This window comes from Juglans regia, chromosome 16 (assembly GCF_001411555.2).
Source record: "Juglans regia cultivar Chandler chromosome 16, Walnut 2.0, whole genome shotgun sequence".
Taxonomy (NCBI): domain Eukaryota; kingdom Viridiplantae; phylum Streptophyta; class Magnoliopsida; order Fagales; family Juglandaceae; genus Juglans; species Juglans regia.
The window spans coordinates 19,248,494-19,272,693 of NC_049916.1; the positions used below are offsets into that span (position 1 = coordinate 19,248,494).

At 35.3% G+C, this 24,200-nt stretch overlaps 3 protein-coding genes and 1 pseudogene across 4 annotated transcripts; all 4 read right to left on the bottom strand.

The window, feature by feature from the left end:
• Nucleotides 1-722: 722 nt before the first annotated feature.
• LOC108989792 (protein FAR1-RELATED SEQUENCE 9-like) lies at nt 723-1,568 on the bottom strand. The gene is made up of 2 exons (XM_018963531.1): nt 1,353-1,568; nt 723-1,235 (listed from the first exon to the last, which is right to left on the bottom strand). Exons 1-2 carry the CDS (start codon nt 1,566-1,568, stop codon nt 723-725), a joined length of 729 nt encoding a protein of 242 aa, XP_018819076.1.
• Nucleotides 1,569-5,433: 3,865 nt separating this feature from the next.
• LOC108989829 (uncharacterized protein At1g27050-like) lies at nt 5,434-7,599 on the bottom strand. The gene is made up of 2 exons (XM_018963584.2): nt 7,085-7,599; nt 5,434-6,355 (listed from the first exon to the last, which is right to left on the bottom strand). The coding sequence occupies exons 1-2, from the start codon at nt 7,439-7,441 to the stop codon at nt 6,107-6,109; spliced, it is 606 nt and encodes a 201-aa protein (XP_018819129.1). The 5' UTR covers nt 7,442-7,599; the 3' UTR covers nt 5,434-6,106.
• Nucleotides 7,600-18,570: 10,971 nt separating this feature from the next.
• On the bottom strand, nt 18,571-18,935 carry LOC108989805 (annotated as a pseudogene).
• Nucleotides 18,936-21,901: 2,966 nt separating this feature from the next.
• LOC108989778 (homeobox-leucine zipper protein ATHB-6-like) lies at nt 21,902-23,827 on the bottom strand. 2 transcript variants are annotated; one of them, XM_018963514.2, is made up of 3 exons: nt 23,464-23,827; nt 22,577-22,977; nt 21,902-22,465 (listed from the first exon to the last, which is right to left on the bottom strand). In XM_018963514.2, exons 1-3 carry the CDS (start codon nt 23,588-23,590, stop codon nt 22,025-22,027), a joined length of 969 nt encoding a protein of 322 aa, XP_018819059.1. In that variant the 5' UTR covers nt 23,591-23,827; the 3' UTR covers nt 21,902-22,024. The 2 variants fall into 2 exon arrangements, with proteins under 2 accessions (XP_018819059.1, XP_018819060.1); XM_018963515.2 differs by lacking the exon at nt 23,464-23,827 and adding an exon at nt 23,146-23,453 and having other exon boundaries at nt 21,919-22,465.
• Nucleotides 23,828-24,200: the final 373 nt, after the last annotated feature.

Sequence of the window (24,200 nt, forward strand, 5' to 3'; positions counted from 1 at the left end):
TTTGTTAAGTTGTGAGTATGTTACGCTAAATTTTTGTCATCTAATAGTTAATTGTTTATAACTTTATACCAGAAAATTAGCACAGAGCAATGAAACACAAAACAATTTGTATACTTGGGAGGTTAATCCACAAGTGTTAGTAGGGCTCCATCCATATGGCAGGGTAATCCTAACTTGGATGGCCATCAAGCATTTTGTGATAGTTTTCACAAAAGGCAACCGGGGTTTAAGGTTTTGCAGTCATTTTGTGATAGTTTGTTGATTTTGCAATGTTGTTTGGATTTCCTGGTTCTTTGTTGTGATAGTACAATTTTGTGCCTCACTAAACGTTGTCTTCTCATCTCTTAAATCATCAAAATGCAACAGTTCACAACGTCTTCTCATCAATTCTCAATAGGGCCATGATGTTGAAAGTCCACCTACAAGTAGTATGATACATTGTGTAAAACTCATGCAAAACTTCTCAATAATTTTTCAACATAAAAATAAAAGGAAAAATTAATAACATTTACATGAGAAATAACGCTTTGTTGTGTACCAGGCACTTGCGAAACAACACTTTGTTGTGTGCTAGACGGTATTACCGAATCTGTTGGGTTTAATACATCTTCCAGACGTGCACTTGCCTACATTTGAATACATAAACAAATTAAATAATTTAATTAAAAATATTTGCATATATTAAACTCACATTATTTAAATCTTCCCACATTTTTCCTTTGTCACTTCCCTCCGGCCTTTTTGATTTTGGTTTGTAACTTCTCTATTGTAGGTTGTTTCCTCTTCGATGGGGGCCTCTCTTTTGCTCTAACAACTCGAGGACTTAGCACTTTCTTCGAACTTCCAGTTTCGGCATCAATGGAAGTATGAGTACTTGCAACTGTGGCATGGAGTATTGATTTAGTGTAAATTTCATTCATTGTCTGTAACTTCTGTGTCATGTCTATGGAATTATCTTCGATTTCAGTTGCATTTGTAGCTACTTGATAGCATAGTTTTATTACACTAGAGTACCTACATGTCACTAGTTTACTACTCAAGTCATCGTAGCTGCTTCGAACCAAAGTATATCTACGTTTAATGTCCTTCATCCACCTATCCATAATATACTTTTCCGGCAACTCTCGGACATCCCTTGCGGTAAAAATTGAAAGAATGTGCCTACATACAATTCCTCTCATCTCAAATAGTCCAAACATGCACTTCGCCTCGCACTCATCTTCATTGAAGTATGCCTGCACAGTTGATCGTTTGATGCAGTCTTCAATTTGCCTCTAGTCATTTACTTGATATGTTGTAATCGCCCCCTCCGTTTTTATGAGAACACAATGAGACTAGATAATCCTCATTACTTCTGTTTGTACTTCCTTAAATTTAGAATTCGTGTACACTTCTTGAAATTTCTTCTCCACAGGTAAATGGGATATACATGGGACTATACAATTGAATGAGTGAAAGTTCGCTGCCATTTCGTTCTCTACTTTCTTCCTCAGTGCATTGTCAAATTGATCGATGAATTCTTTTAATGTAGTCCTTGAATGTACAAATCCATCAAAAAAGGCATCCATGCTCTCACTCCTCTGAGTTGTGCTCATTCCAACCCAGAAGGTATCTTTTAGACATTCGCTCACTATAAAGACTTTGAAGCCATGCATTCTCGTTCAAATTGTAATTGTCAAGAAACACCTCCCAAGACTTCTCAAACTCTTTCGAAGTCTGAGAATCATAAACACTTTTCTGCAATGCACTCTTCAAACCACACTTATATTCAACATATGATCTCAACTTCTTTGGCAGCTTTCGCATTATGTGCTACAAATAGTATTTGTGCAGTGTGTGTGGAAAAACTATTGCAATCGCATTTTTCACGGCTCTGTCTTGATCAGTGATGATAGCTTTTGGCGCTCTCTCATTCATACATTTCAACCAAGTCTCAAATAACCAAACAAATGTTTCAGTATTTTCACTTGATATCAAACCTGCTCCCAAAAGTATTGATTGTCTATGGTGGTTAACACTAACAAACGGGGCGAACGGCATACCATATCTATTTGTTAGATATGTTGTATCAAATGTCACAACATCCCTAAAATACTCATATGCTGCTCTGCTACTTGCATCAGCCCAAAAGACATTTTGCAGTCGTCCATCATCATCCAAATCCATCAATGAGTAAAACCCGTCATTCTTATACTGCATTCTCTCAAAATAACCACAAAGTGCATCAGCACCTCCTTTGCCAAGTCTAGGTGTCGAGCCTTGTCAATATAATTCCGTGACCTTTCTCAATGAATGAAAGTTTCTCAAATCCACCAGCCTCGACAGCCAAGGCGTTAAAATTTTTGGACATGCCGATGTCTGCCTTGTCGTTGATATATAACTGCCTCTTTACGGAGTCATCAATAGCTTGATTATATCTAAAAAATCTTGCATTTTGTGGACTTAGTTCATGGTTGTGTGCATTATGTACAGTAGTTATGCGTAAGACATCACCAACCAAGTGTGCATTAATCTTCGCCTTACAATCGGTTTTCGTTGTCGGACGTGATTTAGAAAGGTTGGTAATTCGGTTCCTTGCCTTAGCACCACGTGCACAACCAAGTGTTACATATTTAACACTCACATCAGCTTCCCTTCTACTTCTTTGGGTCATTATGCCAAATCCAATCTCTCTCCCATATTGCTTATAGTAGTCAATGAGTACTTGCTCAGTTTTAAAAAACATCCCAACTGTTGGCTCTGAAATCTCATCGTCATCATTTTGCAGAGTTGGCTCTGAAACTTCATCATTATCATCATCAATATCAAGAGTTGGCTGTAAAATCCCATCATCATCATTCCCCAGTGTTGGCTCTAGAACCCCATGATCATCAATTACTTCCTCATCATCTCTCACATTTGGAGTATCCATATAATTATTGCTTTCAGGAAAAAATAGTGATCGCATACTAAATGTGCTTTTTTCCCCTTTCTTCATCAAGAACAATCTTCATATATTTTCGCATAACATGAAATCAAGAAAATTAAATAAGTTAGTCCTAGCTATGTAAACAAACAAACACATAATTTCCAAAACAGTTCCAACAATAATTTTCAAATTATTGTACAAAAACAAGAATTCAAAAAAATCTCAGAACATTTTGTAAATAATTTTCATTTGTCCTTTCGGATGTGAAAGTCCTATTTTTTAAATAGAAACAAAAATATTAATCCACTGTTAGTTAATTAATGCTATTCATTATATGTTAGAGAGAGATCAACTAATTAGATTGACTTAATTAGATTCTTCCATATTAAATTAATGCGGGCAACCATAGCTCCACCAGTAAAGGGCAAGGTGTTCAAAGGTTTATGCGTATGTGATGATGTTATAGCCACGACTTTTCTCAGCGTTGCAATCTCTGGGTATTGGGCATTCGGCAATCAGGCTATGGGGACAATTCTTTCCAATTTTATGGGCAACGAAAAGCCTTTGCTGCCAACTTGGTTTCTCTTGATGATCAATGTTTTCACCGTTTCACAAATATCGGCTTTCGCAAATATATTTTTAGCTAATTAACATAATGAAACATTAAAAATTAACATGCAGAGAAGTCATTTTGGAAAAAAAAAAGTGCTTTAGGTACTTAAGAACTTGAGGCTATCTACGTGTAAGTGGCTTTAGCTGTCCAATTGCTGGGGATGATATTTGTGGCAGAGAGAGTTGTTCGTGTTGTTATCCTTACATAACGGTAAAATACAAGATCAAGATGATAGTGATGACAAGAACTGCAACAATGGAGCTGATCAACTTATTCCTAAACTTAAAATGATGTTTCTATAGATTATTTCATGTACCTTTGTACGCTCGAGGTCTCGAGGAGTTGTCAATGGTAGAGGAGGCGAGGAGTTGCACGACAGAGAGGGAGCGGGAAACTAAAATGCTCTTTCAGATTTTGGGCTCCTTGATTTAGGGGTGTTTTGGTCAAGCCAATGATAAAGTGAGGATCTTTTTGTCAATTCCTATGTTTGGATTGCAAAGGAGTCCAATAAATTAAACTGTAAGTAACATCACCCAAAATGTTAACATTGGAGAGAAGATAAAAAATGTTATCATTGAGGAAAGGACAAACAAAATGTTACCGTTAGAAAAAAGAATAACAAATGTTACCGTTAAAGAAAGTACAACAAATGTTACCTTTGGCGGAAGGCTGAAAAGAATTAAACGTTGAATGAAGAATAAAAAATATTACCGTTACACAATATAAATAAAATATTACCGTTATATATCCAGATAAAAATATATTAAAAAATATCATCGCGTTGGAAATCACACATATTTAAAAAAAATTATTATTCGTAATATTGTATTAATTTAAAAATTATTAATGCATTTGGGTAAAAATAGTAAAAAGTGTTTACAAAATATAGTAGAATGTGATTTTTGAAAACAAGAAGCAAAAGATAAAAGAGTTAATAGTTAAGAATGGAAATGAAAGTGAGTGAAAAAATTAATAAAAAAAGAATATGAAAAAGTTATTTTAATAGAATAAGGAAAATATAAAGAATGGGATATATAAGGTTTTTTAAAGATAGGTAAAATTTAAAGAATGATGTATTTTAGTTAAAATTTAGGTAATTTTATAGAGAATGGAGATACTCTTATTCGTCATTAATCTATTTGACAATTCCTTTGAAAAAATTAAAGTCTGCCATAAAAACTATTTTTTCTTTTAGATGAAATTCACTATTTTTCAAACGACTTGAACAAGATTGCAAGTCATGAATTTGCATAAATTAATTTCAATTTTAACATCTTGACAAATGTGTTGAATGCCCCATTTTAGTTTATTAACTAGAAGTGCTCTACATAAAATAAAATAAAATAAAATAAACTAGTAGTGCTAAATGAAAAATTAGATTTCACTAAAATAAATTTACAAATTAATAAAGTTAAAAATAAATTTATAAATTTATATGATACATTATATATATTCTATAATAAAAATAATTTTATAATATAATATTTACGAGTTTACTCTATGAAATCTCTTTGAGCCTTGTGGCTAAAATATTTCTTTTTATTAATAATTTGACAGGTAATTGACGAAATTGATGTCTTTTTAAGGGGGGACCTGCATTATTCTCGGTCATTTTTTTTTTTTAAACAGTAGCAATTTCCTTTGCAGAGGTTTCAAAGCCCTTGCTCCAACGCTTGTTTGGCTGTTCCGCGTTTCTCAAACAAAGGTAAAAGGAGCAAGGGAGATAAACACCATGAAATTCTTCAAGGCATTGCAAACCAAGTCTTTTGGCTCTATTTCATGGGCTCAGAAATTCAATCTCAAGCACAACTGCTGCAGCCAGTCTGCCAGTTGGGATCTGAACCATGCCTCACGAGCAAAAAGAAAAGAGAAAGAAAACAAAAACAAGAAAAATCATATAAATGGTGTCAAAAGCAATGAGATTTCCCAGCAAAAACCATTGCATTTTTCGAATTCCAACAGTTCATCAAATGCCAACATAATGAATCCAAGTAATAGTAAGAAACCAACCATATCCTTCACATTCAAAACAGGACTATCGTCCAACAAATGAAAATTTAACAGTGAATAACATTCTTCAAAAGTTAACCGCCTACTCTTACTGTACAACAAGGAACCCAGTATTAAGACTTTAGACCACAATTCACGTCAGATTGCAACGCCAATTCTCAACTCATCAAACACTCACTCGGCCACTGTCAAAGCAATGTCCCTTCAGACCATCCTCAGCGAATAAATTCTAATCACATTATCTGGGGAAAAACCCACTCAAAGCCAGAACAATTGCTGAACTTGGAAACCTGCCATGCTTGGTACTCTCAACATCCAACTCAAATTCAGCCAAATGGTTTAACATTGTCAACATGTTAACAATTACATTATTAAATATGAAAATGCCAAATTTAAGGTAGGACAGACTTACAAGCAATATTAGAACATGATAAAGCCAGAAGCCAATTCCAAAACAACAAAAACCTTCTTACAAGCAGCTTCAGGACTAGATATACATAAAATTATACCTATAACTAGACCTAAAATCCATTCAATCATTAGAAAATAAATTAAGTCTTACACTAATTGTATGTTTACAGAATATCATCATAGGCAACGATTTCTCGGCCTCTAAAAGGTACTTCTGAAACACTGGAAGGACCATCATTACTACTCCTGGGGCTCACTATAGCTGAAGCAAGTTTATTACCTCTACCATGTCTGCGCAGAGGTACCTCGGCACGCAAAAGCTTCGACGAGGATGAGCCATTATCCTTGTTACCTCCAAGCCCAACTCCTTGCCTCCATTGGGCAAGAGGATCAGTTGCCCATATTACCTGTACCTGCAACATATACACACTAATCTCAATACTCAAAAAGGGCAAGTAACAGCCAAGAAACACTCCCCTTGTTGGTTTCCGAGGAAACAGATGAAAAGTACACTGTTTAGGCCTCGTTTGAATTCAAAATCTACCTCAACTCATCTCATCTCATCTCATCATTACAACTTTTTCAAATCTTCACGTAAAATATAATAAGCAATTCAATTTTTTCAAATCCCAAAATAATTTTTTCAAATTCTCACACAAAATATAATAAACAATTCAACTTTTATTTTACTATTTACAAACCATCTCAACTCATTTCTGAATCCAAACCAATCCATCAAAGCCATATATGTATCAATCCAGATGCGATTTCATTGGAAAGCCGAAAGGTGGCTTAGTTTGGTTCCTTCAGGCTCGAAACTTGGGCTAAAACTTAGCATTGAAAGATTCCAATTTCAGCTCTTTCTGTTCTAAAATGATTTCCGGTAAAGCTCCTAAAATGATCTGTTTGGGTACTTTAAAAAAAGTCGAAAAGAAAAAAATCTCACTTCAGATGCTTTGCATTCTATTAAAAGCAAACAAAACAACCAAATTGAGCCTAATTAGTAACTACCCCTCAACAAAACAAATGAAAAATAATAGTAACAAAACATAGGGTTCCGACTTAACTTCTGCTCTAATAAATTTTCTGTGTTTTCTCAGCAACCAAACGCAGAAAAGTAACAACAGAGAGAGAGAGAGTACTTTTTTGGAATCAAATGAGATGCCCAAAGAAGGGTCTTGGGCAGCGGCAAAGGCGTCTTGGGCGGAGTCCTTGGCACGGTACATGACGTGGGCGGACCCATCTCCGTCGATGCGGATCCGGGAAATGGATCCATAGATTTCGAATCGGGACTTGACGTCAAGGACAGAGCAGTCCGTGGGGAGCCCCATCACCACAAGCGGTGGCGCCGGAGCTGGCTTTGCGATGGGCTTGTCGACGACGTCTTCCTCTTCTTCTTGGCGGGGATGGTGAGGCATAGGACGCAGCCGTTTGGCGAGGGAAGAGGTCGGGACATGGCGGGAGAGATGGGGTTTGTCCCGCTTTCGGTTTCGGCCCATGATTCGATTACCAGCCTAGTACTTTACTCGGACACAATCACCGAGTACTATTTTCCGTCTGAGTTCGGAGCTGTGAGATGTCGGGGTTGAAGGACTTAACGACTTCGCCGCACGTGCTTCTGGGTCCATAAGAGGAGGAGTCCACCCATCGTGACTGTAATCCGAGGATTCGCTCTCATTTGACTTTTTATTTTTCTTTATTTTTTTCATATTCTTTAATTTTTTTAAAAAAGTTCATAATATTATTTAAAAATATTTTTTTAATAATTAAGTTAAAAAAATTCTGTCAGAAATCTTACCATGACCCATTTGTCGGGACAAGTAGCATTATTCTCCGCAAAAAATGTTTTTCAACTCATTGAAAGTTCTTGTATATGTTTTTTCAAAGCGAAAGTTCTCTTATGTTTTTTTCTTAGAAACAAGAAACTTTATCCATTATGAATAAACAAATTGTAATACAATACATAAAACAAACAAGCTTAACAAATGACTTGATTCAGCGTGCTGCAACATTGACGACAAAGCCTCAGCACATATAACAAATAAGTATGGAGAAAGTGGGTAGCCTTGTCGTAAACCACGAGTCGGAATAATTAGATCCGAAGGAGTGCCATTAATAAGAACCTTGTAAGAAGCTGTAGAGATACACATCATAAGTAGCCGAATAAAAGTAGGAGCAAAATGCATCTTAGACATAATCTTCTCTAAGAACACTCATTTCACCCTGTCGTAAGCCTTGCTCATGTCTAATTTAATCGACATACAACCTGTTTTGCCCCTTTTTCTTCTTTGTATTGCATCCACTATCTCATAAGCCACCAAAACATTGTCCGTGATAAGACGACCCAGGATAAAAGCATATTGAGATGGTGAAATAACAGAAGGGAGCACAAGCTTCAAACGGTTGGCTAAAACCTTAGCAATGATCTTATAAACCACATTACATAAGCTAATGGGTCTATAATCCTTAATAAACACAGGCTATCTTTTCTTTGGAATCAACACAATATGGGTTAAATTCAAATCAGTAGGCATAATACCAGTGTTTAAGGCTTGCAGCACCGTACCCATTACTTTACCACCCACCACATTCCAATATTTCTGAAAAAATAATGGCGGCATCTCATTCGGACCCTGAGCTTTTTGAGCTTGCATTTGAAATAATGCACTTCTAATCTCAACTTCAGTGAAAGGTCTAGTTAGATCAGCATTCATAGAGTCTGAAACATGCTGCTACACAGAACTCAACACAACATCAACATCAATAGGATTAGTGGACTTAAATAAATCAGCAAAATAATGTGTGACCAGAGGAAACAAATGACAACCTTCATATAATATGCCAGCTTCATCTTGAAGACTATTGATCATGTTTCGTTGACGACGCTAAGAGGCTTTAAAGTGAAAAAACTTCGTATTCTGATCTCCAGCTCCCGGCCAATGTACTTTAGACCTCTGTCTCCACATCATCTCCTCCTTTTCCATCAAATAATTAATATCATTCTTCACCTTACACATGGCTTGGTGGGAAGGTATGGGAGAGTCTTGAAGTAAGGCAAGTTTCCTCTGCTTAGCATCCAAGTCTCTCCGTATATTACCAAAATGAAAACAACTCCAATCTCTTAAACCAGACCCACAATGCTTTAGTGTCTCATCTAAAGGAGCTGTTTTATGCAAATCTCATGTTTTCTCAATTGTTGTCTCACATCCCCTCGTGCCTACCCACATAACCTCAAATTTAAATAAACGAACAGATTAGACACATAACAATCCTTATCCATAGTATTCAAAAGCAGACAACTATGATCAGATATAGACATAGGAATATTTCTGATTTTACAGCGAGGATATTGTTTAAGCCAATCAATGGTAGTGGTAAAACGATCCAATCTTTCTTGTATTAAATCTCCCCCTTCCCTCAAATTGCTCCATGTAAAATTTGAATTCATTATATCAAGACTCTTCAACTGACAATAATCCAAAGCAGACCGAAAATCATGTACCTACCTATAAGGCCTTACCCTTCCACCTAACTTTTTAGACTGAAAAATAATTTCATTAAAATCATCGAATGCCAACCACGGCTCATCTGATTGAGTTTTCAGATGGCTCAACAAATCTCATGTTTAATGTCTAAGATGAGTTACAGGTTGGCCATATATGGCCGATAGTCTCCAGATACTAGAGATTACAGGATTCGAAACACTTACATCAAAGTGAAATATGGAATATGAGCGAAGAAAAAAATTTACCTCACTACGCCAAAAGAGACCAAGCCCCCCACTTCGTCCATTGTTGGGCACAACAAGGAAACAAGAAAACCCCATCAAAAACTTGAGTCTCTCCATATAACAATCATCACATTGAGTCTCCATAACGAAGACTACATCGGGATCTTCCTTCCGAATTAAATCTCGGAGTGCCCGAACTCCACGAGGGTTCCCAAGCCCTCGAGAGTTCCAACTCAGGATCCTCATGGCGTCCGGCAGGGCTGAGCCTCAACCCCAGCCTCCGCCGATATAATCGAAACCTCCAACAAAGCCCCCTCATCAATACACTTCAATTTCTTAAGAGGACTCAAGGAAACCGAAGAAGGAGGTGGAGACTCACCATGGCAGTGATGGCGTTTGGAAGGTGTCGACATTCCCCTCATCAATACACTTAAATTTCTCTTATGTAAGTGCATGTTTTATGGTAAAAATTGTATGATGGGTTTGGTTTTGAGTGAGAAATATTTAAATAGGAAGTAAATAAATATTTTAGTAGTAAATAAATTTTATAAAAATAAATTTATAAATTGATATGATTTGATAATATATTAAATTATAAAATTATTTTTATCGTAAAATAGATTTAACAGATAATATCAAATTACGTCAATTTATAAATTTAATTTTATAAAGTCTCTTTACAATGTAACACTTATTCATGAAATATTATAAATTTGAGAGTAGCTTGCGTCCGGACAGAGTTTTACACCCTCCAATCATTAGCTACCACGTCATGATTTTATCAATTTTAGTAAACTATTCGAAATTAAATTTTTTAAAAGTAAAATTCTAAAATCTTCGACTTATAAAAATTCTACTTCAGCCATCGTTGGAGTGGCAACCGTTCACCCTGAGAGATTCGCAATAATAAAACAAATGAAAACCCTGGTGGCCTGGTGGTTGGGCTAGCCGCCAGAACCCCCCTGGTGGCTCTATACAGCCACTCCTTGATGAAAATGTAATCTCGGTTCCTTGACATGCTATCTGAGAGTGCCAAAAAGAAATGGAAGAGTTCCAATGGCTTGCTCTAATGCTGTTTGTGGCTGTGCCTTTTCCTGGAAGAACAGGAACATGGCCAAGAGCCATCGCAGCTTCGATCTATTCTCGAGATGCCATTCTGGTCAGCTGTATCTGCAAATTTCTGTGGTGTTGTATTCATCAAAGTCATAGTCTCATAGATTAACAAACTTGACGCATTTTTCTTGTAATGCTGCCTAAGATCCAAGCATCCTTTGGAGAGAAATTATGTTTTTATATTTGAGATGAGAAATGAAAAAGTAATCCTCCCTTGCAAATAGGATGTCGTACTTTGAATTTGACCATGAACAATGCCTGAATAACATTTCCCTATGTTGTTGTATCATGTACCAGAGATCCACATAACCATTTACTGTATATCCAAATTATCTCCAGCGTATGATTCTTTGGATCATGATTAGAGGTGGTTCATTGCATCTTTTACCATTTATGCTTAAATATCTGGGATATGTAAGATTAGCTTCATTGTTGAGCAGAGAGAGAAGGTTGAAGTAGTTTCTTTGGTGGGCCACATTACCTTGATCTGATATTCTGCTTGTAGCATGCTTGTATACCTAATGTTTAACATCAAAGTTTCTCAGACCATTAGCAACTAATTACGTTATGCCTAAGCTTAATGGGTCCTCAGAAGGAGTGAGAGAAGTTGCAGTGGGCAAACTGGAGCTAGCACTGCATATAAGATTCGATGGTGGTTAAGATTTAGCAGTGTGATTTCTATGTGTTATGCATTTTTGATCTCCAAGACAAGGGAGCAATGGTAAATGTGTTGTGTATGCTACTTGAGTACCATCCCTTTTTGTTGGTTTGGGATAGGAGGTGCTTGAGATAGTGAAGCTGCTCCAATTCTTTGGCAAAAACAACATTCTTTAGAGTCAATCAAAATTTGGTAGTAATGATAGAACAAAGCCGCTCTGCAAATAATGCAATATTGGAGGAACTGTTGTTCTATCTAATGACAGACAATTTACCTGTATGTTTTATAAGCTCCTTTTTATTTGTGCATGGGATGGTTAGAACAGAAAAGTCATAAAACCAATGTGTTCTCCTGTTTTCAATTTACTAGTTGTGGAATCCTTTAGCTGTAGGACGAAACAAGGCATTCAGCTAAGATTAACTAGAAGGAATGGTTTGCCTATGTTGCTTTAAAAACACTTAACTGGTTGGCTTGATATTTGATATAAAGCCATTTCTAATCATCCGGCCCCTCTTTCTTTGTAATCTTGTTCATCTACATAGAATCAAAGTCCTGGCTGAATCATCCATATCTGAGTGTAATAGGAATCTCAAAATGTGGAATAAGAGTACTTTTGGGAATCTTAAGGTTCAGATTATAGAGAAACAGGCTACGTTTAGAGACATGTATAAATTACCAGTATTATCTTCTGAGACAGAAACAGAATAGCTACGGGTACTTAACGAGGAGATTAATGATTTACTGGGAAGAGAGGAAATATAATGGGAACATAAATCAAAAGTTCAGTGGTTAAGTGATGGAGATCGAAATACAAAGTACTTTGATTCTAAGGTTTCACAAAGGTGTAAGAGAAACAAGATTACTAGCATTCTTAGTGCTGATGGAAGATGGTGTGAGGATGGGGAGATCTATGCTAAGATTTTGAAGCATGACAATGAGGTGTTCTGTTCCATTAATCATGGTAATAGGGAGAACTTGTTACCTATTATACAACCAAGAGTTATTGAAGCTATAAACTCATCCTTAGATGTTGTTTTCCATCCTGATGAAGTCTGGTGTGCCTTAACTCAGATGCATCCTCACAAATCCCCAGGACTGGATGGTATGTTTCCTTTTTTCTTTAAACAATATTGGCATCTGGTGAGTGAAGGTGTTACAAAAGCTGTTTTATCCGTTTTGAATTATGGACAATTACCTATTGAAGTAAACCATACTTTTATTGTTCTGATTCCTAAATTGAATAATCCTACTAAGGTTGGAGACTATTGGCCTATTAGTTTGTGCAATGTGATTTACAAGTAAGTATCCAAAGTGCTGGCAAACAGATTGAAGAGGATCTTATCACTCACTATCTTGGGAAAACCAGAGTGCTTTTGTTCTGGGCAGGCAAATTTCTGATAATGTTATTATTGCTTCTAATCTTATTAATTTTTTACCCCATAAAACTTAGGGGAAGAAAGGTTTTATGTCTATTAAACTTGATACCAGTAAAATATATGAGAGTGGAATGGTGTTTCCTTGAAAGTGTCATAAGGTAAATGGGTTTTAATGACAAGTGGGTATCTTTAATAATGATGGTATTTCCACTGTATCTTACACCATTTAGTGAATGGTATTCCTAAAGGGCCTATTATTCCTTCCTGGGTATTAAGACAAGGGGATCCTAGCATCTTTATTGAGTCTCAGCCTTATTAAGATGTTGGTGCTTTTATTCTATGTTTGCAGCAGAATGTGATCGATCTAAATTTTGTTGTGTTCTTGGCAATAGCTTGGAGTTTATGGTATAGAAGAAATTTGGCTATTTTTCAAAGCAAATACATTGCACCTGATGTTGCTGTTCAAAATGCTTTTAATTTACTTCAAAGCTATCAGCAGGTACATTCTCAACGAAAATTAGTAGATATAGAGCACTGTCTATTGTGGTAAAAACCTTTTTCTGCTATTGTTAAGTTGAATGTGGATGATGCTCTTTTTTACGATTTAAATAAGTTTCGTGTGAATGCTGTTTTAAGGGATGATTGTGGATCTGTTTTACTGGTTGTGTGCAATGTGGTGAATTGAGTTTGTACAGTTGACACAGTGGAAGCTCTTGCCATTCTCAGGAGTTTGCAATTCATTTCTCATATAGGTATTCAAAGTCTTATAGTTGAAAGTGAGTCACAAAGCATTGTGACAATACTGAATTCTAGCTGATATCAAGCACTTGTGTTCAGGATTCCAAGTTGTCGAGTTCCATCATATTCCTCATGAAGCAAATTCAATAGCACAAACTTTGGCTAGATTTTGTAAAAAGGTGAAGGATACTAGGATTTGGTGGCATTCAATTCCAGAATTTGTCAAACAATCTGTTATTCTTGAAATGTCTAGGTAATTGTACTCTTGTAATGCTTCTTGTTGAATGCAGTTGTTTCAGTCATAAAAAAAATAAAAAAAAAAAGGGTCCTGGCTGCAACTTTTAAGAATGCTGCTCCACTCCACAAACTCTAATCTTTTTAGGTTAGGTTTGCTGATGAAGCTAGTTGTAAATTCACTTTGTGTATGTTCTACTTCCAGACTATGCTATTAAGGCAATCTTAGTTACTTCATTAAACATCTTTATTATTCAGCATTATCTGGTCTGTACGTTAACTATCTTGATTTGGAATCAGTCATAGGCTGCTCCTTCCCCAATGCTTGTGTGTTAGCTCTTGCATGCCACCATGGATGATATGGTGAACATTAATTAGTTTCAAATCTTGATCTGAATGCTATGGGTAATTTAACTCTGACAAGTTTATCCTACGCAAGTTTATACCAGAAGCCATACTTCTCAGTTATTTCCTTTTTGAATGATATTCTACAAAAAAAAAAGTTAAAAGTCTGTGAGAAATTTCAATGGGATGTGAAGCCATGCTTTAGAAAAGTGAGGTTTTGGTCATCTTTCATGGGCTGCACAGAGGTTTTACTTTTTCATGGACTGCTAAAATAAAATTCCGTAATTTCGGGGTTCAAGAGATCGCATGGATTTGCTTGATGTTATTCGACTGACACCTCTTTGAGATAAGGTCCCAAAGGATGTGCATTTTTAGTTTTAAATGTGCTTCAAAAATGTTAAACTAGAATGAAAGATGGGAAGAATCAGCGAGGTTGCTCAGTATTAGGTCCCGTTTAGATACTGAGATGAGATGAGATGAGATGAGATGAGATGAAATAAAAGTTAAAAGTTAAATAAAATATTATTAAAATATTATTTTTAAATATTATTATTATTTTGAGACTTGAAAAAATTGAATTATTTTTTATATTTTATGTGGAAGTTTGATAAAATTATAATGATAATATAAGATGAAATGAGATGAAACCGTTTATGTATCCAAACAAGACCTTAATCTATCACAAATACTTAACCGCTAGCCATATTTTCGAAGTACAAACTTTGAGATATTCTTCTCATATCATAAGATGCAATATCAATTACAATATATAATATGATAGGATGAGAATACCATGTCATTCGTACTCCAGAGCTATTTAATAATTTTCTTCATAGAATATAAGTTAGGCTCACGTAGTTTCTACTACACGAGAGAAGCATAGCAAGGCCGATTGGCTGGATGTGTTCAGTTCTAATGATCAAATGCATTAGGAGCACGAATGATCCAATGAGAGATATTCCCAAAGTTTAAAGTTGACAGAAGATCCTAATAATAAATATGAGTATTATTATTCTAAAGCTTCTACACGATATAGTGTTTATATTAGTATAATTTAATTTAAAAGATAAATTTTAAAATTTAAATTCTATAAATCAAATTTTACTATTTAAATTATATGGATGATATCTTCTACGAAACGACTTGATAATAGAATAAATCATAAAATTAAAGGTTAAATAGAAATTAATAACTTGGTTTTAAGTTTTTTTTTTGAAAGAAATGTTAGGATTCATACTGAAACTTGATAGAAATTCTCACTTAATATGCCACGTGAAGCTAAAAAATAAAAAAGGGAAAATTATAAACAAAACTAATAACTAAGTATTATTTTGAAAAAGAAAGAACAATATTGGAGGGGGAGGAGGGATTTGCACAGCTATATGTTGTGAAATGATATGCAAAATACACACACTAACGATGGCAAATAAAATAAAATCAATCACAATCAAGCACACGACGCACAATATACGTAATTTGGTAAATTGCCTACTTCCATAGAACTGCAGAAATCTTATTAACCAGAGGAGATTACAATCACTCAATCTCAACTTACACTCACTAGGACTTTTTGCTTTCTCACACAATACGCACTCATTAGACAATTGTCTCCTCTCAAAATATGCTTATGGTCGTACAAAACAAGTCTAATATGATATATTTATAGCAAACGGCGTTGGAAACCCTAATCTGGCAAAATCTGCATGCTTCACTCGAGTGGCATGTTGAGTGCACCTTGAGCGAACGGCCAAATCAATATTGGCTTGAGCGGGATGTCAAGCAAACACTAGGATTTGTATCTCTCTTAAGCTCACTGTCAAGTGGGACTCGAGCAAACTCTCAGAGTTGCCCATTGTCGAGCTCATTTCGAGCTAACTTCACTCGAGTGCACTGTCGAACGCACTTTCAGAAATTACCTTTTTCAGCTCTAAAAACTAGTTTCCACATACACCCCAACACCACACTCATTGATATGATGAATGCATGAGTGGATAGGGAAGATTCTACTTTCCACTCTTGAGAAGTATTTTTTTCTCCTAATAAATCATATTGTTAACGTGATAATGAATAATGGATTTTATTTTTTAATTTTTGTTAATATCTATATTTTAAAGACAATGAAAGATAATAATGAAAATAAAGGGATGGTTAAAAAATATATTTCAATAAAATTATTTAGGGGTCAAAGGAAAAGAGCTCCATCCCGACGCCCTTCTTTTGATCCCATCAATTGATGAGTGGTTACCAGCGTATTGAGAGAGACGGTAAGTGTAAGGGGTTTTTTCCCCCTATTGCCAAGTCCATGAGGGATCACGGGAGAAGTAAGTTAGAAAGCCCGGCCAGGCCCAGCCAAGCTCGACGACCCCCTACTAAAAGGAGTCAGTGGGCTTCTACATAGTACTTGGACCACAAGCAAAACTCATTCACAAAGCAACCCATGCGTAAGGAAAGCTGACGGCAGGGGCAGATGAGACTTGCCACCCTGATACCACCCTGATAACACTCTACCCTCAAAAACTTGCGTAGACAGGCAGACCGGAAATATGGAGAACTATTAATCTCCTGACAGCAGGCATGAAGTGGCTTAACGAGGAATGTATGCAGGGTAAAGTGAGTCAGGGAACCACGCCACATTAATGGCGTCACTCCCTGGACTCCACGCTGCATTAATGATGCCACCTCAAAAGTCACGCCGCATTAAAAGATTCTGACTAAACAAACAGTGAAAAGAACATAGGCCCCTCATAATCAAGTACGAGCTGTCCCCACCAGAAACCTATTATAAAGTTGACCTCTAGTTACAAAAAACTCTCTCTGATTCCTCTAAACTCGCACACGAACTACTAAGGAGATATACTAATTTTAGCATCAGAGACTCCCCAGCCTCCACTAAAGCCGCCCACTCTCCGTGTTTTCTTTACTGTATAGGTGAAAGACTCAAGACTCGAGTTATTGGAACCCGATCCAAAGGCGTACGAAACACAATATTAATAATAAGTTTCATACAAATTGGTAGGATTACGTGTAACATTATATCTACTTTAGAATAAAATGAATTTTACAATTTGACATATTATATTAAAATACATTAGTTTATAAACTTGACTTTTAAAACTTATTTTTTATTTTTGATAAAAAATAAATTACAAAAATTTATTTGTAAACCAAATACTTTTCATATAAAATAAATAAGTGAAGCTTCGGATCTTGTGGTACGGCTGGTGGCTGCAAACATAATATTATTAGAATATTGAGATATTATGAGATGAAAGTTAAAAGTTGAATAAAATATTATTAAAATATTATTTTTTAATATTAATATTATTTTGAGATTTGAAAATTTTGAATTATTTATTATATTTTGTATGAAAATCTAAAAAAAATTATAATGATAAGATAAGATGAAACACTTTTACTATCCAAACGAAGCCTTCACGCCCAATTTCTTTGATAAAAAATGAAAGCACGTAAAAAATTTACTTTTTCAGCATGGTTTATTTATTTTTTCCAAGATGCTTGTTCAATATTGCTCACTCTAAAATTGTATAAATTATTTTTTTAAAGAAAAGTATTAAAATTATAAATAGATCCTATAAGTAAATTCATAAAGTAGTATAGTTTTATATAATACGTTTGATCTACTTTATAATAAAAATAATTTTATAATCTAACGTACTACGTCAATTACATTAATTTATAATTTTTTTTTATAATTCTTTTAGACAAACATTTCTATTTTATTTATTTTTTATTTCACACCATCTTCACACAAATCACATCCTTGTCACTTGTCAGTACTTCTATGTGATCAGTAGTCTTTACACCCTCCACTCCACAGCTCCACTTCTTAGTTTTTTTCAATGATGCTACGCACAATTGGCATGAGCAACCTTTGTGTAACGGGTTGACATAGCTGAGTTCTACTTTCTCCCTTTCATCCTCCCTCTTTCTCTCTCCTTTCATTTTTCTGTCTGTTGTAAAAAACTTAGGAACTTGATTTAGTGCTTCTCTCTTACAAGATAGACTCCAAGTCTCTGCACTTCATCACCCACCACTCGATCTTCTCTGCAGAGTGTTCCGGTGTCCTTGACTCTCTCAAACAGCTCTCTCTCTCTCTCTCTCTCTCTCTCTCTCTCTCTCTCTCTCTCTCTCTCTCTCTCTCTCTCTATACTCAATTAGAAGTATTCCATTACTCATAAGAAAAATCTAACAGACGAGAATGAAAAACAATGGCAGCAAACAGAAAATGATAATTTGTAAATGATTTTCAAACATTTGAAGCAAAAAAATTCATACTCTCGTCATTGAACTCAGGTTTAAACATTACATAGAACTAAAACTAAAAATCAAGAGGTTCTTCAAACTTAAAAGCCACAAATCATATCATGCTTCAGTCAAAACCTTTGCTCTTGTGGAACAGACGAATGAAACCCTTTAGCGGTACTGCACGAAAAAATAGAGTCCACCCAAAATCATATCAGATTAGGAAACAATCAGAACCCAACATTTAGAATAGGACAATAAACTCATTAGAAAAATAATACCTTAATGAAGCCAATTTCCTTGGTATTGCTACGGAAGCATTGCCTACAACACGAGGTCGTACTTCCTGATCGACCCATGGGGATTCTCGCAAACCCGACTATCAAGCAAAGAAAAAGGCAACACAAAACTAAAGTTAGTACAGGGCCGTAGTTCTTAGGGTGAGAATTCTGCATGTTGGAGTGCCCCATGATCTTGTTCTGTGTCTCAGCGAAAGGGGAAATTGGAGAGAGCTGTGGAAGCAAGAGGCTTTGAGAAAACCCTATAGAACGCTGTGGGGCTTTTACTTCAGTGGATCAGTTTGCTTTGCTCCAAGGCTACAAAACACATTCAGAAGTTCCTGGCAGGGGTTGGCTTCATGGGAAGTGGCCTTCGTGGTAATGAGAATAGAGTTAAAAAAAAAAGAAAGAAAAAAGAGATTGAGAGGGAATAATCAAATGAAACGGTGAGTTTCTTATCCACATTGGCACCGATTCCCCAACGCGGTTACACAACATTTTTCTCTTTTTAACTCAACACGGCTCCACTTTTTTTTTTCTTTTGTTTTTTCTCAATTTTATTTATCTCAACACGGCTCCACTTCTTGATATTGCAAAGAAACAACAAAACAAGTTGCAACATTCCATAAAAGTTGTAGAGGCCGGGTCCTATTCAAGGGGCACCCGCACCAATACCATGGATTAGTAGCCGAAAAAAGCTAAACGCAACCGGCTCATACAACCGGTGGGTAAACGCCAACTCATCTTAATGAAACAGTGTGTTTCATTTATGAGAAACTGGAACCAAACGAAGCAAATGAGAGAGGTGGGACTTAGAGTTTGTCAAAACTCACCGTTTTGATTGAAACGAATTCGATCCTTCTCCCTTCTCCCTTCTCCCTAACCCTAATACCATCGACATCCCTCCCTTCCTGAAACCAGCGATGGAGACCATCACGAAATGGAAGGAAGCTCACACACGACGACGACGACGACCACTACGGGACGGCGACGACGCAGAGAGCTACCCAAAGATTTTCTGTAGCAGTGAAGAAACGGAGCTTGAGAGGTAGATTCAGTTTTCTGTACGTGTGAAATGAAAATCATTTGTAGCAGTGATGAAACAATGCTTGAAAGCAAACGAGATTGGTTGATTCAGTGAGGAAACGGAGCTTGAGAGCAAATGAGATTGGTAGATTCAGTGAGGAAATAGAGCTTTTTTGCAAACGAGATTAGTAGATGTGTGAAATGAAAATTTGAAATCTTCCCTCCAGTTTTGTCGTCATTTTTTTTTTTAATATATTGGCTGACGTGGCATAATACCACGTCAGCCGATTACCCAACGGTTGTAAGCTGGCGGTTGTATGTAGCACTAGTGATCCAGCTCTGATTGCCTGTCTAGGTTTGCATGGCACGTTCTACCTGGACATGTGGATGGTCCACGCAAATGTATACGTGGCAAAATGTCTCTTACTACTAAAGATTAATTTAAATAATAAAATAAAATGAGATGATTTTAAATAAATTGAATAAAATATTATTAGAGTATTATTTTTAATATTATTATTATTTAAAAATTTAAAAAAGTTAAATTATTTACTATATTTTGTGTATAAATTTAAAAAAATTATAATGATTAGATAAAATGAAATGAAACTATTTCTGAATCCGAACATAACCTAAATGGTCCCCTAGTTTGAATTTATATTTGAATCATATTATTATTGGTGTAGAGTTTTTTACCTCTATTAAATATTTAATAAATTTTATAAGACTATTTCATATCTTCATTTTACTCACTTTTAAATTGGAATAAAAACTTAATATGTATTTGACATTTAATTATTCTATTTTCAAATGGATATATAGAATACACAATTTATATAATTTAAATAATAAAATTTAATTTTTAAATAAAATTATATCACGTAAACATTACGTCTAGAGATTTTAAAATAACAGTAAAAAGCATTTCATCTAGGGCAGAAATGGAGACCATAACTGGTCCATATTTTGTTCTTTCTAGTCATTCCAATGGTAGCTAGGTCCTTTGAAATAACAGCTTGATATTCCTGACTTTTACCAACCACTTTCATTGCAATCTAGAAGCCTTTTTCCTTGCTCCTGCACTTTTCAATTGTTTTTTTTTTATTTTTTATTTTCTCCTTACCTCTCCTCCCCTAGTAAATTTCTCCTCCTAGATCCCATTAATCTGCATCCTGGTTGGACATAGGAAAGCTTGAAAGGTTCCTCGGAATCACAAAGACAAACTAAACTATAATTTGGTTATAATTTATGCGTGTCTCAGCCTGTGCCTGCTAAAATTTTAAAAAAGTAATGTAACGTATAATTGTGAAATATATAAATATTATATAGTTGTTTTAAAAAATAATAAAATTTATTATTAAAAATTAATTTTTTTTATATAAATTTTATTTTTTTAAATAATTATACAATATTTATATATTTACGATTATAAATATTATTTTTTTATAAAAAAAAATCTATCTTAAGATAGAGACATTTTCCACAGACGACTCGACTTGCATCAGCAAGATATTCTGCAGCAGACGCAATCTCGATGAAAAAGGATCGGAAGAAACTGAGTAATTCAAGAGAGAGAGCAAGCAGGCTGTCAGCATCCTCAAGAATTTATGGCGGCCTCAAAGTCCAAGCCAAGAAACTGATACAATACCGACTTCTTGACTTTTCTTTCTTTCTTTCCTTTTCGGCAGAGGATTCACCATCATTGGATAGGAACTGGCTTTGTCACGGGTGTTATAAAATATGAATATTTTTAGGATGTTACTTCAGAAGCATGAGATTTTAGATCAAGTTACTTTATATTCGGCTTAATGACAATTGTTTCAACTTTCAATCCCAAGCATAATAAAAGTAATATTATATATAATTATAAAATATATAAATACAATATAATTATTTTTAAAAAAATAAAATTTATTTATAAAAAATTAATTTTTTTTATGTAGATCTTATATTTATTTATTTTTTTCGAAATGATTATATGATACTTACATATTCATAATTATAAATATCATTTTTCATAAATAAATTCAGCGTTCTAGATATGGATAGAAAATATTTTAATGATTATATAAAATTAAATTTATAAATTAATATAATTTAATATGATATGTTAAATTATAAAATTATTTTTATTTTAAAATAAATGTAACAGATCCTGTAAAATAACGTGACGAAGAATCCGAAAACCCAAGAAGAAATAATGCCAGATGCAACATCTGGTTAAGGCCAAGGCAATTGACTTTATTGCTTGTTAATCAGGATTACAACTCAGAACTCTAAATAATATTGCATAATCTCATTATCTAGAACTTTCAAATTACTCAGATATTCCAGAAACAGAAGGGCTGATCTTCTGCTGGGAACCCAAAATTACAATAATTTGCAGGCGGATCGTGACATCCATCTTCAAGTTTTAGAAAGAATGGTTGGGGCAATAGTGTCTGGCTGCGATTATCATCTTCGTCATGTAAGAAATCCGACTGGTCTGGCTCAAAGACTTGACATGAATCCGCAGGCGCCAACAATGAAGAATAATTCTTCCCATCAGTTCGACGTGGGCTGTTGGAGTAAAAAACATCACTTTTGGCTGAACTTACATCTTCCTGCTTACACACCAGTTTTGGCACATTGGACATATTTTCAGAAATTGGATTACGAATTGTTTCTTTGGGTTCTGATTTTAACAGCTTAATGACATCAAGTGGCTCTGCATTTCCCATCTCTTTCCCTCTAATAAGCAATTTGTCCTTCAAGGAATTAACCTGTTGCATATGAAAACAATGAACTGATGAACCATTTTTCCAAGAGTAGGACATTATACTTTCCACCAACTAGTACTTACAACAAGAGTAATTCAAGCATATAGAATTCACCTTAATTTTCAAGCTTTCCTTCTCCTTGAGGAGATTTTCATAGTCAACCTTGAGCTTATCATAACAAGCTTTCAAAGAGTCGTAGTCCTTTTCAAGTTGTTTGCTCTTAAAACGAGCACGCCTGTTTTGAAACCATATGGCAACTTGCCGAGACTTCAAACTAAGTTCCTTTGCCAGTTGGATCTTCCTCTCTGGTGCAAGTTTGTTTTCCACCTCAAAACTCCTCTCGAGAAGCTCAACTTGATCGGCAGTGAGCCTCCTTTTCTTTCCGGGTTGATGAAAGCACCCAACATCGTAGTCCTCGTCAACATGTTCATCTTTATCGAGCCGTTGGAAAAATGGTCGAGCTGCTGCTGTGTTTCCTCCACTAAAATTCTCATAATTTACCATGGATTTCAAAGCTGAATTAAAGGAACCCAAAATTAGAGGGTTATAAAGATATCAAGTTCCTTATTTCATTCTGATGTTGGTCACATCAGTCATCAAATGCAAAACTGACAGATGGACCCATCCAAAAGGAATAATCTGAAAAGAATCAACAATCAAGACAGACAGGGAGAGCAAATTACCGTGGATCAACGACAGAAACTACGAAATCTTCGACTTTTACTTCTCAACATGTTAAACAAAATAAATATTCGGACTTCACCATGGAAATCACGTAACATGGAAAACAAGGCAAAGTAAATTAAAATACATGAAGGAAAAAGAAATGGGAAACAACCAAAATCGACAGATATGTAATCACAGCATCAAGATTAACAAGACTCGAAGAAATTATCTATATCCAATATCGACCAAAACATACCCACAGCAAACAAGGCATAAAACGGGCTAATAACATTGCAAAGGCCACAAAGCCAATGACAATTTAATTGGAAAATTACCGTGCAAAGAGGGATTAGAGCTGGGAGTCCAGAGAGGCTCAAGAACCTCGGAGGAGAAAGGAAGCCTTTCGTTTTGAGATAAGACGCTCACGTTTGAAACAATTCCACAGACTTTACCACCCACCATTTCTTTTTTCTATTTTCAGTTCTGTGTTTGAATTCCCAGAGGACCTAAAACGTTCATATTCTAGAATGAAAAAACAAGGGCAATAGACAGAAGAAGCTGGAGTGAGGATCACTGTAACGTGGAAAGGTTGAGAGGAGGCAGAGATAATCACTCTCGCAGCGTCAAACAAAGTTTATTGGCAGTGTGGAAGATACTTATATGGGAACGTGGAGAGGCAGAGTTTTAATGGGAGAGGGCAACTGATTGAACAATGAACAAATGATATATTCAAGTTGAAAAATGATAAAGACATCGTACTTTTCACAACATATTTCACAATTATATTTTAAAATAAGAGATATTATTGTAAAATATCATATAAAAGTAACATCACTTTACATAAATACTCTCATTTTATATCATATATTGTGAAAAGTATTGTGTGTGTATCATAGGGCTGTGTAAATCTCTGAAAATTCCGACTTCATCCGACTTCCGCTCCGATTCCAACTCTGATGGAGTCGGAGTGGTCAAAAATCGGAGTCGGAATCGAAACAGCTCTGAATAAATAGAGGGAGTTGGAGTTCGGAGCTCCTTGCAACTCCAAACTCTGAACTCTGACTCTGATTTA

Coding starts and splice junctions, on each gene's coding strand:
- LOC108989829 (XM_018963584.2), bottom strand. CDS start 7,441: ATGGGCCGAAACCGAAAGCGGGACAAACCCCATCTCTCCCGCCATGTC. Junction 6,356..7,084: donor TCTCATTTGATTCCAAAAAA/GTACTCTCTCTC, acceptor TATATGTTGCAG/GTACAGGTAATATGGGCAAC.
- LOC108989792 (XM_018963531.1), bottom strand. CDS start 1,568: ATGGATGCCTTTTTTGATGGATTTGTACATTCAAGGACTACATTAAAA. Junction 1,236..1,352: donor TTAAGGAAGTACAAACAGAA/GTAATGAGGATT, acceptor TCAACTGTGCAG/GCATACTTCAATGAAGATGA.
- LOC108989778 (XM_018963514.2), bottom strand. CDS start 23,590: ATGGTGGGTGGTAAAGTCTGTGGAATTGTTTCAAACGTGAGCGTCTTA. Junction 22,978..23,463: donor CTCTAATCCCTCTTTGCACG/GTAATTTTCCAA, acceptor CCTTTAATTCAG/CTTTGAAATCCATGGTAAAT. Junction 22,466..22,576: donor AGGAAAGCTTGAAAATTAAG/GTGAATTCTATA, acceptor CATATGCAACAG/GTTAATTCCTTGAAGGACAA.